Raw genomic sequence first — 15,264 nt, 5'->3', positions numbered from 1 at the left:
GAATAGCTTATTCTTTGAACATATTATTAACTGTCTTGATACTGACTTCTTTCAGGGTCCCTCCCAGCTCTGGACCTGCAAGCCAGCCTTGCTGGGTTGCTGAGCACTGAAATATCACCTAGTTGTGCTGACCTTCACAGAGCAGAGCTCTGGGTTCCTCAAGCTGGGTGCCTGCAGGTGACGCCTGGCTCTCACAGGACGCTCCATAGTGCTTGGAGGGGCCTGCATCCCACAGTGCCATGCCCAAAATAAGTCCCTGGAGGAAATGCATTCACAGCTGTGATATGTGCTGCCCTCAGCAACCGGGTCCTGGGTTGGCTCAGGGCTGGCCTGCACAGAGGGCTGCTAGGGTGAGCTGTGGCAAGGGGAAACAGGGGTTTTCCTACAGCTGGAAAGGCTGCTGTGTGAGCAGGGGAATGTGCAGCCCTTGGGGGCATGAGGCCCCAGCGCTGCTGGACCTCCACAGTACAGGGCAGGGTGTTCAACACCCTGCCCAAACTCCAGCCCAACACCAACTTCACCTTTCCCTTAAGCATCTCTTGCCCCTGCTCCTGATGATGTGTGACAGGTGCTGAGCAGCTTCTCATGGGATTTATGATGGCTGCCCAGCAGGTCTGGGTGTGTCTGGGCACAGAGAAGCCATGGCCACTGCTTTGCAGCCTAGGTGCACCCAGGTTCCATGCTGTGCCCATCCTCTGCTCCCTGGCATGGGCTGCAGGCTCCTGGTCCCTGCTTTTTCTGCACAAGCAGGAGGATGAGGAACTCCTTAAAGAAACAAAAGCCACTGGAGGCCAGGAGCCACCAGTTTTCACACCATCTCAGGAGCTGGGGCTTTAAGAAATAGCCTGGGTATTGCAAGATCTGGCAGCTCTGCGGCTCCTCCACCCAAGAGGGAGAAATCTGAGAAGCAGAAATGGCTGGGAGAGACCAGGGAGGATTAGCTTGGCAGGCAGGGCATCAGACGGGAGCCTGCAGAAGACAGGTGTGACTGGGCTGTCTCTGCCAGGACAGGTCTCCCTGCCCGAAAGTGAAAGCTGTTGCCAGTGGAGCCGCAGCCTCACCTTTAGCCGTCACCAGACACTGGGGCGATGACAATATCCGTGGAGGAAAAGGCATAAACACAGGCTAGGGCTGGGGGGAGATTCACACTATTAAATCCATCAGCCGCTGGAAGAAGCTCTATAAATGTCAGTGGGTGGAGGCATGATTGAAGGTGACTCCAGGATGTTTCCAGGAATAACTGTCCACAGAAGTACTGGGGGAGAGAGCAAGACCTCCCAGAATGGGGAGGTGATCAGTCAGCACAGCACAGAGGTGCTGCCATGTGGGCAATTGGAGCGAGCACTCCCCTGGCAAGAGCTCAGCCTTTGTTCAGCCGGCACTCTGCCAGGCTGAGTGATGCCCAGTGCAGATAGCAGCAGCCCTGCAGAGGCAAGGCCACAAACTGGAAAATCCCATCCTGCTTCCATCTCCATCCCCCGAGCTGGGCCTCTGCCACAGACCAAGGGCTGGCCATGGTGGTATGCTGGTTGCTCTCCAGCTCTGCGTTGAAACAACTTGTCCGGCAGGCGGTTCTGGCACCTTTTGGCATGATGAGGTGCTCAGAGGTAACTGAGTTATTGGTTGGTCCAGCTGCAGCTGCTGCCTTTCCAAGGTCTGCATCGGTGAATCCATGCTGCTCTGTGTCTGTCCCATGGCCTCCTAGGTAGTTGGCTGTGCTTCGAGTTAGAGCCCTCCTACAGCCTCTTCTGAGTAAAGAGGCTATTTTTGGCTCTCCAGCAAGGCAGCCACGCTCAGCCCAGCAGAGTTTTGGAGACAACCCCTTTTCCTTTCTCCTCCCTGCAGGATACCCAGTCATATCCAGCACAGGCAGAGATTTGCTGCCTTGCCTTCCCATGTCCAACTGTGCCTCCAGCCTTGCCCTGCCACTGGTGGTGGGGTGACTCCAGACTGGGTGAGCCCTGCAGCCCCAGGCAGGCAGAGCCGGCAGTGTTGCCAGCCTTGCCCTGCTCCAGGTGATAGATCTGGGGCTGCTGCAGTTCTGCTGCAGCACAGGCCCAAGCTATTTCAGGCAGCCCGAGTTTGCTGTGCCAAGAGCAGCTCCAGCGTCCCCAGATGCCTTCCTGGGGTAAATGGAGATGCCTGCATTCCCACAGGTTAAGGGTAGAGCTGGGGTGAGGGGAACTGGGGTGGCTGCATCTCCCCCCAAAGCAAGAAGGGGAGACCCCTCCAGTGTGTCTGCCGCTTACCTTCAGCTGGGGGCCGGTGGGCTCCTGAGTTGCTCCCGCCTTGGGGACCCCACACGGGGTGCTGGGTCCCAGCCTGCAGAGGCCTTTGCCAGCCCAGCTCTGGGGCAGTCAGTTGGGGGCAAAGGCATTGCCCTGCCAAACCACATCGCTGCCTCTCCTGTGCTGGTGTCCTGGACTACCCCAGCTTTCCTGACTCCAGCCCTCTGCAGTGGGTGCCAGACTGCCCTGCTGGGTGGGAGGAGGTGGATGGAGCCCACAGGAGCACAGAGGTGGGCTCTCAACATCCCTCCAGCCCCAACCACCCTGGCTCTGGGATTCCTCAGGGCTCTGTCAGACCCCAATAAAGTTGTACAAGTTCTCATGACCCCATGGCCTTACAGCAGTGGTAAACATGGGCGCCAGGGCTGCCTGGACACAGAGCAGACATGGCTCCTGGTGGGCCCTGGGAAACCTTCTGACCCATGCTGCTGCCTGGGTTAAACTGCTGAGAGACAAGTCCTGGTTGGGCTGCTCCCAGCCCGCCTGGCTCTCACTGAGCATCACAGTGCAGGAAGGCAGGGAATGTAAAGGTGAGGCTGGAAACCTGCTTTCTTGGCTATAAGAGCCACCAGAGGAAGCAATTGCCAGGGCTGGGCTGGGACTGCTCTTGGGTGTCTGGTTTGATGGGGAGATAGTGGTTATATCCGTACTTAGTGTTAAATTTCTCCAACAAGGGGCTGCAAAGTGGCCCTGGGAAGATGCTGCCCAGCTGCATTGGGAGGTGCCAGAGATGGGAGCCTCTCCTGGGCTGGATGGCGGTGGCAGGTGGAGTCACTCCCCCAAGGGCACATGGATGAGCTCAGTTGGACAGCTCAAGTGTGTTGTGACACCAGAGCCTGCTCTGGGATCAGTCTGAAATGCAGCTGAAGCAAGGGCAGTTCCAGAGGGTGTGGGGCGATTCAGCCCTAATCTCCCTGGCGCAGGAGATTATGATTGCACTAGTGGCACTGGCTGATAGCTCCCTGCAATCCCCTCTCCCCAGGATAGCTGTGGCATGGGGGCTGACATAGAAGTCTCCTGGCAGGGCACAGATGATGCCTGGCGTGGCTAGGTGGGTGCCAGGAGAAATGTAAATCCAAGCAGTCTTCTCCTCTGTCCCTGCACCTTTGGGTGGCCGTTAGACATGAGCAGTACATTGCCAGGAGCACTGCCAAGGGCTATAAAAAGGGCAGGGAGTAGGGAATCAGGCCAAAATTGGGCTGTGGCTCCATCGGGGACACAGCTCCCTCTGCTGAGGACGCAGCTGTAACAGGCACCAGGCGCTGGACACCACAACCATCATAGATGGCCTTGGGCAAGGACTTGCAGGGGGTGAAGGTGGTAGCTGAAGGCAATGCCTGGGCTTCGGGAATTTGGGGAAGGCGGAGCTCTCGCGTTGGATGGATTTCACCACTTTGGGAAGGGAGAAGAGCTACAAACCTGCTGGGTCTCTCACAAAGACGTGCTGGATGCCTGCGCTCGGAGCACACCCGGGCCAAAAGCAGGCGCGGAGCCGCGGGGGGTGGCAGGGACACAAGGTACCTGTCACTCCGTGTCCCCGGGTGCTGGCCGATAGATGGCGGTGCCGCCTCTCGCTTGGGGACAGCCCCGGCGCCATGTCCCAGCTGCAGCCCTGGAGACACGGAGCAGCACCGCCCGCGAAGGGTCGTGCCGGGAAAGTCTGTGGATTGTATTGCCCAGGCAGGGGCAGGTGACACACGGTACAGCCGGGAGGGGCCCTCCTAGGACCAGAGCTCTGGTTTTGAGCAGTGCTCTGCTCTGGAGCTGATCAAGATGCCAGTCTCCTTCTCTAGACAGGTCAGCTTGAATCCCGTGTCACAGCACTCTGCCCTGTCTCACCGTTGGACGGAGGAGAGAAGGAACGCCTAAAACCTGGGATCCCCGGCAATGCTTAGGTGTAGTCAGCCTGTGATGCATGGGACAAGCTGGAGGACTGGGGAAGGTCTGTGGCCATCAGGGTCTCATCAGAGGAAGGGAGGAAGGTCCCTGGCCCTCCTGCTGGCAGACAAGTAGTTGAAGAAATCATCGCTGGAGGCTCCACAACACAAGTACTGATATTTTAATTTAATTACCTGATCCATGGCTGGCCACAGCTTCATTGGCACTGAAGAGCGCATGTGTGAAAACCCGGCATTGCCAGTGTCAGGAGGAGCTTCCAGCACCTTCAAGCCCTGACAGCTCTGCAGAGCCTCAGTGACGAGGCAGCCCCGGCAGCTCACAGCTCACGGCACGGGGTAGCTGTAGGGGGAAGCACCACAGAGCAGAAGCTGCCACTCCAACCCAGATTCAACACAGAGGAGTGAGAGCCCAGCATCACCTCAGCACACCACTGGGTACCTGGACTCCTGGCTGCAAGGCAGCAGGAGGTGGCTGTGTACGAGTTGAAGTAGATGGGACCAGAACTCAGTGGGGTCTTCCCAGGTCCATGGGCAGCCTGGCCAGCCTTGCTAGGAGTAGGCAACTCACTGTGCACACAGGCAAGCTCCTTGCTGATGGCAGCAAGTGGCTGGTGAAGAGAGAAGGATTAAAAACATGAGGGGGGGAGGAATGACCGCAGTGGGGTGAAGGGAAGGATGGAAAAGGATATCAGGAAGGAGAGGAAATGAGAGCACATCTGCAGTGCTGCAGAGGCAACAGCACTTCTCCCCTGTGATCCTGAACATGACAGACAGGCCACAGAAAACCAGCTAGTACTGGGGTTTGGACAGAGCCTTCCTATGAACAACTGGACAGATGCAAGTTCTGGTCACAGGCTACTCCTTGGCCAGGAAACATGAATAAAAACCAGAACTGGAGCCCATGTACGGAGCAAGCCTGAGGCCTGGTAGTTAAAGTCTGGCCGCCCCAATAGTCCCTCCTTTCCTTTAAGTCAATGCATTGTTTTAGTGAATCTTGTCCCTGTCCAAAATCAATCGGCGCCTTCCTGCCCTGACTCCCAAACAGCAGTAAATCCCCCAATCAACCAGGAAGAAACAACGCATGCCCTCTGCCCCTTGACCATGGCCCTGCCATCTCTCCCTCCCTTATGTCCCTCTGGCTGCACTACAGCCACAGTGGGATCATGCTGGAGGGATCTCCACCAGCACCCTGAGCCTCTCACCCCCAGCAGCACCCCGCTTTGCCCCGGGGCGTGAGGGACAGGGTGCGTCATAGTTGGGTGCTGCATCCAGCACAGCCACGCAGCGACTTCCCTCCATTGTGTCTCCTCTCCCTGGGCAGCAAATCCAATCTGCAGTCTCCCACCATCTCCCTCCCACCGGCCTCCGTCGGCTGTTCCTCCTCTTTGGAGCACTTCAGTTCTGCCACACTGCTCCAGGCCCTCCAGCACCCCCAGCCCTTTGTGCCGCTCCGTCATCCCCATCAGCTTGGGAGTATTGGGTGAGAGTCTGCAGAGGGGTCCCTCCCACTAATCCCCTGCCCTCCCCTCAGTCTGAGCTAGTGGGACAGCTGGGATCTGTCCCAGGAATGGGGCTCGCTGTGGTGGACATCTAGAAACTTCCACCGCCATGGCACATCAGCCTGCAGCCAGGCCTCTTCGCTTCCCCTAGCCAGGCACTGCTCCAGCTCTCCACAGGAGCCATGGGGCCAGGGAGCACACATGGGTGTCACCAGGTGCAACTGGGGTGAGCACAGCACTGACCTCCCGCCTACAGCCATGCTGGGTGCTGTACTGATTGATAATGCTGGTACTGCCTGGCATCACCTCTTGCAACATGGCCATGGGGTCCCCGTGTGCGCCCTTTTTCTTTACTTAACCATCCCTGCTCCAAAGACCATGTCTATGGATGTGGGCAGCATGTCCCCCACCAGAGCTCTCGCCTCATCTGGGATCTCTGGTGCTGCTGGGCATGTAGTGGGTTTTTAACCAGCTGTCACGCACTCAGAGGGGACGTGCTAAGCCAGGAGCTCCCCTCATACACCCTGATTTCGGAGGAGCTTGTATTGTGGTTACAATTCCTCTGATTGTACACCAAGGCATGAACTCACACCGGTCTCCTATTTCTGCAGACAACAGTCTGGCAGAACATGGAGGAAAATGCAACTCCTTCCTATGGCAGAGACAAATCTCCCCAGGCTGACTGCTGCTGCGGAGAGCGTTACCTATCTTTGTTCTTAGCTATCCTGTTTCTACCCACGAGACCACAGTGCCTTAACCACTCATCTCCGAAAGCCAAGAGCGGGGCCTGGGCTTCCTCTCCCGCGACACCTTGCTGCCATCCAGCAAACAATCGGCTGGGTGTGCCGCATCCTCTCCCGCCGGCCTCGGGGTGGCTCGGGGGACAGCGGGGTGCTGCGCTGAGCCAGGGCTGGGAGCCGGGCCTGCTGCTTGCCCGCTCTGTTCCCGCGGTGTTGCAATGGAAAGAATTTCTCTGGTTCAGTTCGAACAGCAAACCCCAAGGGTGCACGTTCAGATTGTGCGGCAGAAATGCGCAGTGTAAAACAGGGTTTAGCAGTGTGAACGGTCTTTACCTGCTGCTTCTGCTGCGGTTACAAGCCCACGTCCTCTGCTCGCAGTGGAGGGACCATGACACGACAGGCACGGAGAGGACAGAGGAGGGCACAGGGGGCTTCGCTGAGTAAGAGAGGAGGCACACCGAACCCGGGCTGCGTCCGTCCCGGCGGTTCCGAGAGGGCTCCGCTGGGAATGTCTTCAGGAGCTCCGACGCCGCGGCCGGGAGATATGCGGCACGGTGCGGGAGAGCTCACGGCGCCGCCGGTCTCCGCCGCCGCCCGGGCCGAGCCAGACGGTGCTCCGCGGGTGTCCTGCCCTACCCGGGAGCGGCTGCGGCGCTCGGCGGGACCTGCCCGGCAGAGGCACGGCCGCGGCGGCGGGGCCAGGACCGCTCCTAGAGCTCAGTGGCGGTGGGACGGGGCGGCCCGGGACGGGGCGGGCGCGGGGCGACCCCGATGCTGCTCCCGCGGGGTTCGGGGGCCTCGGCCACCCCCTCCCCCTGCAGCCGAGCGAAATGGCTGAACATGTAGCAATAATGCCCCGGCATTCAGGCTGCCCGGCCCGGACGGCCCTAATCAGCGGCCCGCGGACCCCCCTCCTTTCCCTCTGCGCTCCCAGAAAGGGGAACAAAACCCAGCACGTTTCTGCAGCCCCCGCGCATAAAGCGCCGGGCCTGGGCCTCAGTGGGGGGCAAAGCGGCCCGTCAATCTCGGCGCCGGGGCCCCTTTGTCCCTCGCCTCCCTGCCACACCTTTTGTTCCCGAATCCAATAAGCGCCTATTCCCGCTACCTTCCTCGGCGGCTCCTTTCAGCGCCGGCCCGGCCGCCACAATGGGCCCGGCTCTGAGTTGCGCGGCTCCATTCAGCGCCCTTGGCACGCTCACAAGCCGGCCGGGCCGCCCTGCCCCGCGGGCACACCGCTGCGACCTCCCTGCCGCTGGGCACCGGCCGCTGGGCGAAGGAGGAGCGGGCGGTGGATATTGCACCTGGTTTATTGACTGACTCGGCGAGCTGGCGCTGGCAGTAACCGATACAGAGTAGATAGAGGGGCCGCGGCACCCCCGGTCCCCGCCGTCGGCTTTTTACAAGCAAAGCTGCTCCGCGGGCGCGGCGCGATCGGCCCCGACCCGCCCGGCCGTCGCGGCGGCTCCGCGGGACGGCGGCTCTTCGCTGCGAGCTCGGGCGGCCCAGTCCTGCCGCTCCGCTCCGCGCGCTGCCTGTCCTGCACCGCGACCCGCGGGAGCGCCGGGGTCCCCGCCGCGCCGTCCCGCCGCCGCCTCCGGTCCAGGGCGCGCATTGCGCGGCGCCCAGCCGGGCTGCGGTGCGGGTGACAACGGGGCCCTGGAGCCGCCGGGCCGTCCTGCCGGTCCGCTCCCGGCCCTCAGTGCGTGCGGGCTACCAGGCCCGGATGCCCTGCAGTGCGCCCTGGCTGCAGGAGGGCCCCGCCGCCGCCTGGTGTAGCGGCTGGCCGCCACCGCCGAAGCCCCCCAGGCTGCCCACGTTCACGAAGGGCCCGGCAGCCGCCGCCGGGCTGCAGGTGGCTTGCATGGAGGTGCCGCCGGTGCCCGCCGGGTAGGTGCAGCCGTAGCCGGGGTTGTAGGAAGCGGCGTTGCCGTAGCCGTAGGCGGGGAAGCCGTTGTAGGAGTAGGGCCCGTTGTATGCCGAGCTGTAGCCCTGCGACCCGCCGAGGCACGGTTTGCCGTCGCGGACCAGCACGGGCACGGCCACCCTCCGTGGCGGCGGCGGGGCCGCGGGGCCGCCGAGCTCCAGCGACTTGTCCTGCCGCTGCCGCTTGCACTTGTAGCGCCGGTTCTGGAACCAGATCTTCACCTGCGTGGAAGTGAGCTTAAGGCTGCTGGCCAGGTGCTCGCGCTCGGGTGCCGACAGGTAACGCTGCTGCTTGAACCGCCGCTCCAACTCAAAGACCTGCGCCTGGGAGAAGAGGACGCGCGGCTTCCTTCGGCTCCGCTGCTTCGGCCTCTCCGCCTCCTCCACCTTCTCCGCTGCATCCAGCGGCTTCTTCAGGACGCAGCTCTCTGCACGGGGGAGCACAGGTCACGGCTGCACATCGTGACGCCGGGCGCACGCTGCTCCCGACGGGCCCCACCAGCGGGCGAGAGCCCCGCGCCGCTACGCACCCGTCGGGCAACCGCGGGGCGGGCGGGGAGGCACCGCCGGGGACAGGCCGCCTCCGGCACCGCCGGTGTTTAAGATGGGCCGGATCGGGCGGCGGAGGCAAGCGCATCCCCTTGCCTCTGGCCCGGCTGCGGCGTTACTCTTGCGGCATCACGGGGCCGAGCCCCGGGCCGCACCGCGCACGGTGCCGGGCACCTGCTTCACCACCTTGCTCCCGGGTTGGGCCTAACCCGCCCCGTTCCCTGCGCTCCGCTACCAATATTTCGGAGCGCGGGCCTGATCCGGCAGCTCTGAACTGAGGCCTTGCGGAGGCGCTTCCCGGGGAGGCGGCGAGCAGGGCTCGGAAGAGGGTGGTGGCAGCCCCGAGACGTGCCAGTCCCGGCTCGACATGTCCAGGGAACGCGGCCGCGGTGGCATCGTCGGGACCGAGGCTCCGCGGAGCGATGCCCCACGGGCCGGGAACGCACCGCGGGAAACGAGCGCGGGCGCGTCCGAACTGGCGGGGCAGGGGAGAGCGGCGGGGCCGATACTCACTTGAGGTGCGGGCCGCGGGGTCCAGCTCCTCTCCTGGGCCGGGGCCCTCGCAGGAGCCGCGGAGCACGGCGTGCACGTAGTTATCGGCGGAGATCCGCGCGTCCGCCTGGCTGCCGGGAGCTGCCATGGAGCTCAGGTAGGACAGCTTCTCCTCCTCCTCTTCCTCCTCGCCGTCGGAGAAGCGGGCGCCGTCGGCGGCTGCCAGCAGGCAGGCGGCGGGATGGAAGTGGTGCTCCAGGTGGTGTGGGAGCTGGGCCGCATAGTGCGGGTCCTGCTGCTGCTCCAGGTTGAGGATGTCTTTGACAGAGAAGGGGGTGGAGGTGACGGGGCTCGGTAACATCATCGGGGCACCGCAAGCACCCAGGCAGTCCCGCGACCCCAGCGGCGCTCGGGGAGCGGCTCGGCGGGGAGCGCCGCTCCCGGTGCTGGGGGGAGCAGTCAGCGCCGAGAGACGAGGGGCCGCGCCTGCTCCTGTCTAAGTTGCCTCCATTAGCCCGGCGCTGGGGGTCTGCGTTTTGTTACAGCTTCTGCAGGGACAGCCAAGGGCTCAGGAGCCTCCTCTGCCCCGGGCCGGCACGTCACGGCGAGGAGGGGCCGGGGGCGGCCTCGCCATTGGAGGGAGGGGGAGGCAGAGCCGGCCCCCTGCCCGGCTCCGGCCGCCCGGCCAGAAATAGCAATGTATTAAGGCTGCGCTCGGTGCGGCTGCTTCCCCGCTGGGCGCCTCGCCGGCCCGGCACCAGCCCCTCGAGCGCGGTAACGGTGCGCCGGGGCCTGGGTCCCCGCAGAGAGCCGCGGCCGACGCTGCCGAGCCCCCACAGTGCTAAGCACGTGTAAGTAGGTAGGGACTCCCGCCCCGGCTGCCGCTGCCCGCACACGGCTCGGAGCGGCCCCGGGAGGGGCGAACATGTGCTGTCCCGCAGTCCAGGCCTCCCCGCACCGCCGGCACGGCTGCCCGGCCCCGCAAGTACCTCCCGCCGCCCGAAACGCTGCGTGGAGAGGAGGTTCTCCTCCTCGTCCCGCACTCCCCTCGGAGCCGACGGCAACCTCGCCGTTCCTCTCATTACACATACCCGACCCACTTCGCATTCCCCAATGCCCTCCGCCGGTGTCCCCTTATATTTCCCCGCCACCGGCCCATCGGCAGCTCGCCCGGGCTCTCCGCAGCTGGTGCGCCGCGCGCTCGCCCGGGAAATGCGCGATCCGTCGCCGCTGCCGGATCGGGCCCCGCAGCTCCGCGACCGCCAGGCCCAGCAGGGCCGGCCCGAGCAGGGTCATGCGAGCATCCTGGGGCTGCGGTGGCGCGGGACTGGGGCGAGGAGAGTTATTTCGCACTCTTCGGTCTTTTCTTTCGATTTCTTTCGTTTTCTTTCGTTTCGTTTCTTTTCACCCGCCAGTAACGGAGGCGAGCGGCTCCACAGTCACCACGCTGCCGTGCAGGCGGGTGAAGCTCCGAGCGAGCCTGCAGAGACCCCTGTGCACTGAGACTCTCCCGGTACCGAGACTGCGCCGAATACCGGCCGAGCACCTCGGTGCGGTTAGGCGGGGTGTGCCGCTACCCTGCGGCGGCGGCCTGCGGCCCCAGAACCCCTCTAAGGGCTCAGCGCCGCCAAGACGCGGGGAGCGGGCTCACCGAAGGAGGGGCGAGGGGTCCCGGGAGAGATATTTCGTTGTGATTAAAATCCTGCCACCTCGCAGGGATCGGATCTGCGCCGAGGCGATACCTCAGGAAGCCGGGCTCGCACGGTGGGCAGGTGAGTGTGCCGCGGCCGGGTATTCGCGGGGCCTTCCGGGGAGCTTCTCTCGGGTCTCTACCCTCAGTCGGCTCCGCCGTTTACCGGCTCTGTCGGTGCCCTCGTTTCCCCGGCTCCCGCCGCTCCGCACGCCCCGGAATAACCCATTTTCCGGCGGCACAGGCTGGGACGGGAGCCCCTGTCCCGCTCACTTCGACAGAGCTCCGGTGCTCCTGGTCCCGCGGCGGAACCAGTTCCCTTTTCCCCGACGCGACGAATCATTCCCACCGCGCCGCTTCAAACCCGTCGCCATAAATCGTGGCGGATCTGTCTCTCTTGCCTCTTCCGCCACCCGCCGCCTTCCTCCCGTTCTGAGGCCGCCCGATGCGGACGGTGGAAGGATAAATGCGCTCGCCATAACCAGGCCTAATGGGGCTCTGTCTCTGCCCCGTGCAGCCGGTGCGCAATGAAGCCCGGCGCTGGGTCCACGATAACAATAATAACAGTCATCGCCTTATCGGTATTACAGATCCGGCCCGGCCCGCTGAGGGCCAAGGCCCAGCGGGATCTGACTTGCCCGGCGCCATCGGACGGGCCGGGCCGGGTGCGAGGCGAGACCTACAGGCATGGGGCGCCCGAACCGGGCGAAATCGGCTCTTCGGGGCCAAAGCATGGAGCAAAGGTGCTCCCAGAAAGCTGTGGGTTTTGTTCTAGCAAAGGGAAACCGCCGGGCTCCGCTCAGTCGTGCTGCCGCGGGCCACACAGAGTGCTCGGGGAACCCACACACCGCGGAAGGAGCGAGCCGCAGCTGGGACCTGACACTCATGGGAGCACTCCTGCCGTAACACGACCTTTTTCCCCGCCGGTGCTCCCGGTGCGGTAAGCTAGCCTCCGACTTCCTGCCTGCATTCCCCCTTTGGTGGTGCCGGATCTGGCCCACTCCGGCGGGACACCAGCGGCGGTTTCCCAGCTGGAGGAGCCGAGGAAGCAGGGAGATGCTCGGGCCCTGCAGCGGACGCCACCCCGGCATAGAACCCGACGGGCACAGCCGGACCGAAGCGAGAGGTACTGGGGTGCAGAAACCGGGGTAAAGCGCAGCCCCGGTACCTGCCGGCTGGTGTCAGTCCCGGGATACGGCTCCGGGGCCTTCCCAAGCCGGCTGGGATGGGGTCACTGGGCTATTAATGGTTATTTTATTTATATCATTAGCGGCGTCCCCTGAGCTCTGTTTACAGCGGGGCCTTGTTGTCCCGGCCGCTCCTGCGCTCTGTTTAGACAGGGGATTATTGTAATGGATGGAGCTCGCAGTGCGGATGCTGCAGCGGAGCCAAGAGCTACCCCCGCGCCCCGAGAAGGGGGAGCAGCCCTGCAGCGGCCTCGCACACCGCGGCTGGCAGGCAGCTTCCCCCCTTTCCCCGGGGCCCCGGGCGCAGGCAGCCCGGTAGCAGGCGTCCGCGGCCGGGGGCCTCGCTCGAGGCGATGCTATCAGCCGCAGGGCTGCTAATTGCTCCATTAGTCTCGCGGGTGCCGAGTGCTGGAGCCGGCCCCGCGCTAATGGCCGTAAACAAACAAACACGCTAATCCGGCCCTGTCTCCAGCCCCGGTGCTCGGAAAGCCAACGCGGGGCGGTGGAGCGGTCCCGGCGCGGCGGCAGGAGGCCCTCGGCTGGCGGCACCCACCTGCCCGCCGCCCCGCGCAGCCCCGGAGGCCCGCGGGCTGGGGCCGGTGCGGACCCGCGCAGCCAGGAGCTGCCCCCCGCGCCCGGCTCTATTTACACAGAGCCTGCCCTTGTGTAAACGCTGCGCGCCGTGGTTTATCTCAGGGCCCGTCTGTTTCTCGTTCTCTGTCAGCAGCGCCCGGTGAAGGATGGCCCTTTCCCAGGGGCTCGGCCCTGATTTATGTGAGAACCGCAGCGCGCTGGGGACGCCCTCGCACGGCCGGGACGGCGACGCGCCACGGGGAGGCGGTGGGTCCCGAGGCACCCACCCGCGACGGAGCCGACGGTCGGGACGTGCCCGGCCCGGCCTCTCACGCCGCGGACACCTGCCGGTGCTCCGCTCGCTCCCGGGCCGTGCTCTCCCCGTACGGTGAGCGGAGGACTCGTCGTGGGTGTCTCTGGTTTCTGCCGCCCGGTGCGCCCGCCTTGGTGCATCCCCCGGGTTAAGGGATGGGTTTTACTCCAGCCCCGGCACCTGCCCAGGAATAACTGCTTTTCACAGCTTTTTGAAGGGAAACTTTGTCTTTATTCTGCAGGACAACAGAGGCTTCTGCGGGCAGTGGAGCCAGATCCAGGCAGCGGATACTGTGCACTCACCCGGCAATGTTCTGTCTTCATCTCCCACTGCTCTGTCTCAGCCTTGCCCGGTCAGTGACCAGACTGTCCTGCCTTCTCGGGTCTCCTGGTTGACACCTGCCTCCACTCCTCCTGAGAAACCCCTTATTTGGCATTGCCCAGAACTACTCATCTAATGCCTCTGTTCTTTAGAAATACATTACTGCACATATTTGCTGTTCTTTGGTATTTTCTTGCACCACTAGCATTGGCTGATTTACTTTTGCTTCACAGTTCTTGCAGGGATGCGTGGCTTGGAAATATGTCCCAAAACAAAGCCTCAGTGAGAAACATGTTTTTCGAGGGTCAGAACCAGACTTTTAGCACTCTGAGGAATGTATACATTTCCAAGGTGGGAGCTTGATTTGGGGGGTACCAGTAGCTGTGTGTAACATTCAGTGCTCAGCATTTTGTGGGATCAGAGCTGCCCATACAAGGGTGCTGGTCATTTCAGCAAGGAGCTCAGTAGGGTTAGACATCAAAGGGAAGGCTGCCCTTGGTTTCAGTGCCCGGTGGACCTGTGAAACTGAGGCTGACACACTGAGGTTGGTGAGAGTCAATTTCGAAGAGCAGGTAAAGGTCATACTATGTCTGAGGCAATGCAGGATAGGAAATGTCAGTGCCGAGGACCCCCTCCTGCCTGCTTTTATTTGGTGTCTCTCATGCACAAAGGATATCCAGGCTTCACAAAGCCACCCTGCTGCACAACATAACTGTGGACGTGCAGAGGGTAGCAAAACATCTCTTCCTCTGGAGGAGAAGCTGTCATAAATCACTGCTTGCAGTTCATGGGATGAGAAGGTACCCTGTCCAGCAGAAGAAGGACACTGCTGCAGACACACATACACCACTCCCTTGCTAAAGCAAAACCCACAGCCTTTCTGGAAGCACCTTTGCTCCATGTTTCAGAAGCCGTTGTTGCATGTTTGCATCCACGAGGTTAAGAAGCCAGGCTGAAATTCATCCTTCAGCAGAGGCCCAGCACAAGGCTTGCTTGCCACTCTCATCCACAGGCCCACGTACCACTTACATCCCGTAGGGCTTAAGTGGAGCCTAAGTGGACCCTGGGCCTTGCTCTGGCGGCCTGCCCGGCGCTGGATTTCAGCTCCAAGCCGAGGCCTGCAACTCTGATTCATGCATGTAATCCTGCTGAGGTCAGCAGGATTCATCCTGCTCCCACTGCAGTCTGTGGGACGGTTCACACGAGAGTGGCAGGGTCAGGCTCTGTGTTTGCATGTACTGTCGAAAATTGAACAATTAAGATTAAACCAATTAAACTTTAACAGGTCTGGAAAGCGTTTTATTACATAAACAGGAGTGATTAGCCATGTCGGGCCGTGCTGCGTGTGTGCCGGTGGAGCGGTCTCTTGGTGTCCGCGGCACTTGGTGTTTCTGGGCTGGGGACCTCCCTGTGCTGCTGCTGGGGTTGGCCACTGACAAACACACAGGCTGGGAGCACAGCTGCATGCTGGCTCCCATTCCCATCCTGCGCCTTTCCCTGAAGCATTCTGAGTGCAATTCTTTCCTTAGCCTGAGCAAAGCCTTTTCTAGAAGACATTTTGCATGTTATTCAGTGGCTATTTCTACAGCATCCTGTGGGGAGAGGGAAGCTGTCGTGCTTCTCTACAGGCATGCTGGTGAGCAGCGAGCGGCCGGCTGGATCTATGCGAGGTGGTGACACATGTCTCGTCTTGGAAACAGAGCTGATAAGTTCCTCTTGTTTAGGGCATCTGCCTGGCAGCTAGTCCCCACTTCTCTCCCTGCTTAATCAAGATTCCTCTGGCTGCAAGCA

The 15,264-nt window shown here is 62.4% G+C and overlaps 1 protein-coding gene across 1 annotated transcript; it reads right to left on the bottom strand.

Moving 5' to 3' along the window:
• Positions 1-8,135: 8,135 nt before the first annotated feature.
• NKX2-3 (NK2 homeobox 3) lies at positions 8,136-9,753 on the bottom strand (the record flags this gene model as incomplete). The annotated part of the gene is made up of 2 exons (XM_080621038.1): positions 8,136-8,776; positions 9,411-9,753. The coding sequence occupies 2 exons, from the start codon at positions 9,751-9,753 to the stop codon at positions 8,136-8,138; spliced, it is 984 nt and encodes a 327-aa protein (XP_080477164.1).
• Between the last annotated feature and the right edge of the window lie 5,511 nt (positions 9,754-15,264).

Source organism: Psittacula echo (assembly GCF_963264785.1).
Source record: "Psittacula echo genome assembly, chromosome: 6".
Taxonomy (NCBI): Eukaryota; Metazoa; Chordata; class Aves; order Psittaciformes; family Psittacidae; genus Psittacula; species Psittacula echo.
Note: the sequence above shows the minus strand (reverse complement) of the source record. Positions and strands in the feature narration are given on the sequence as shown.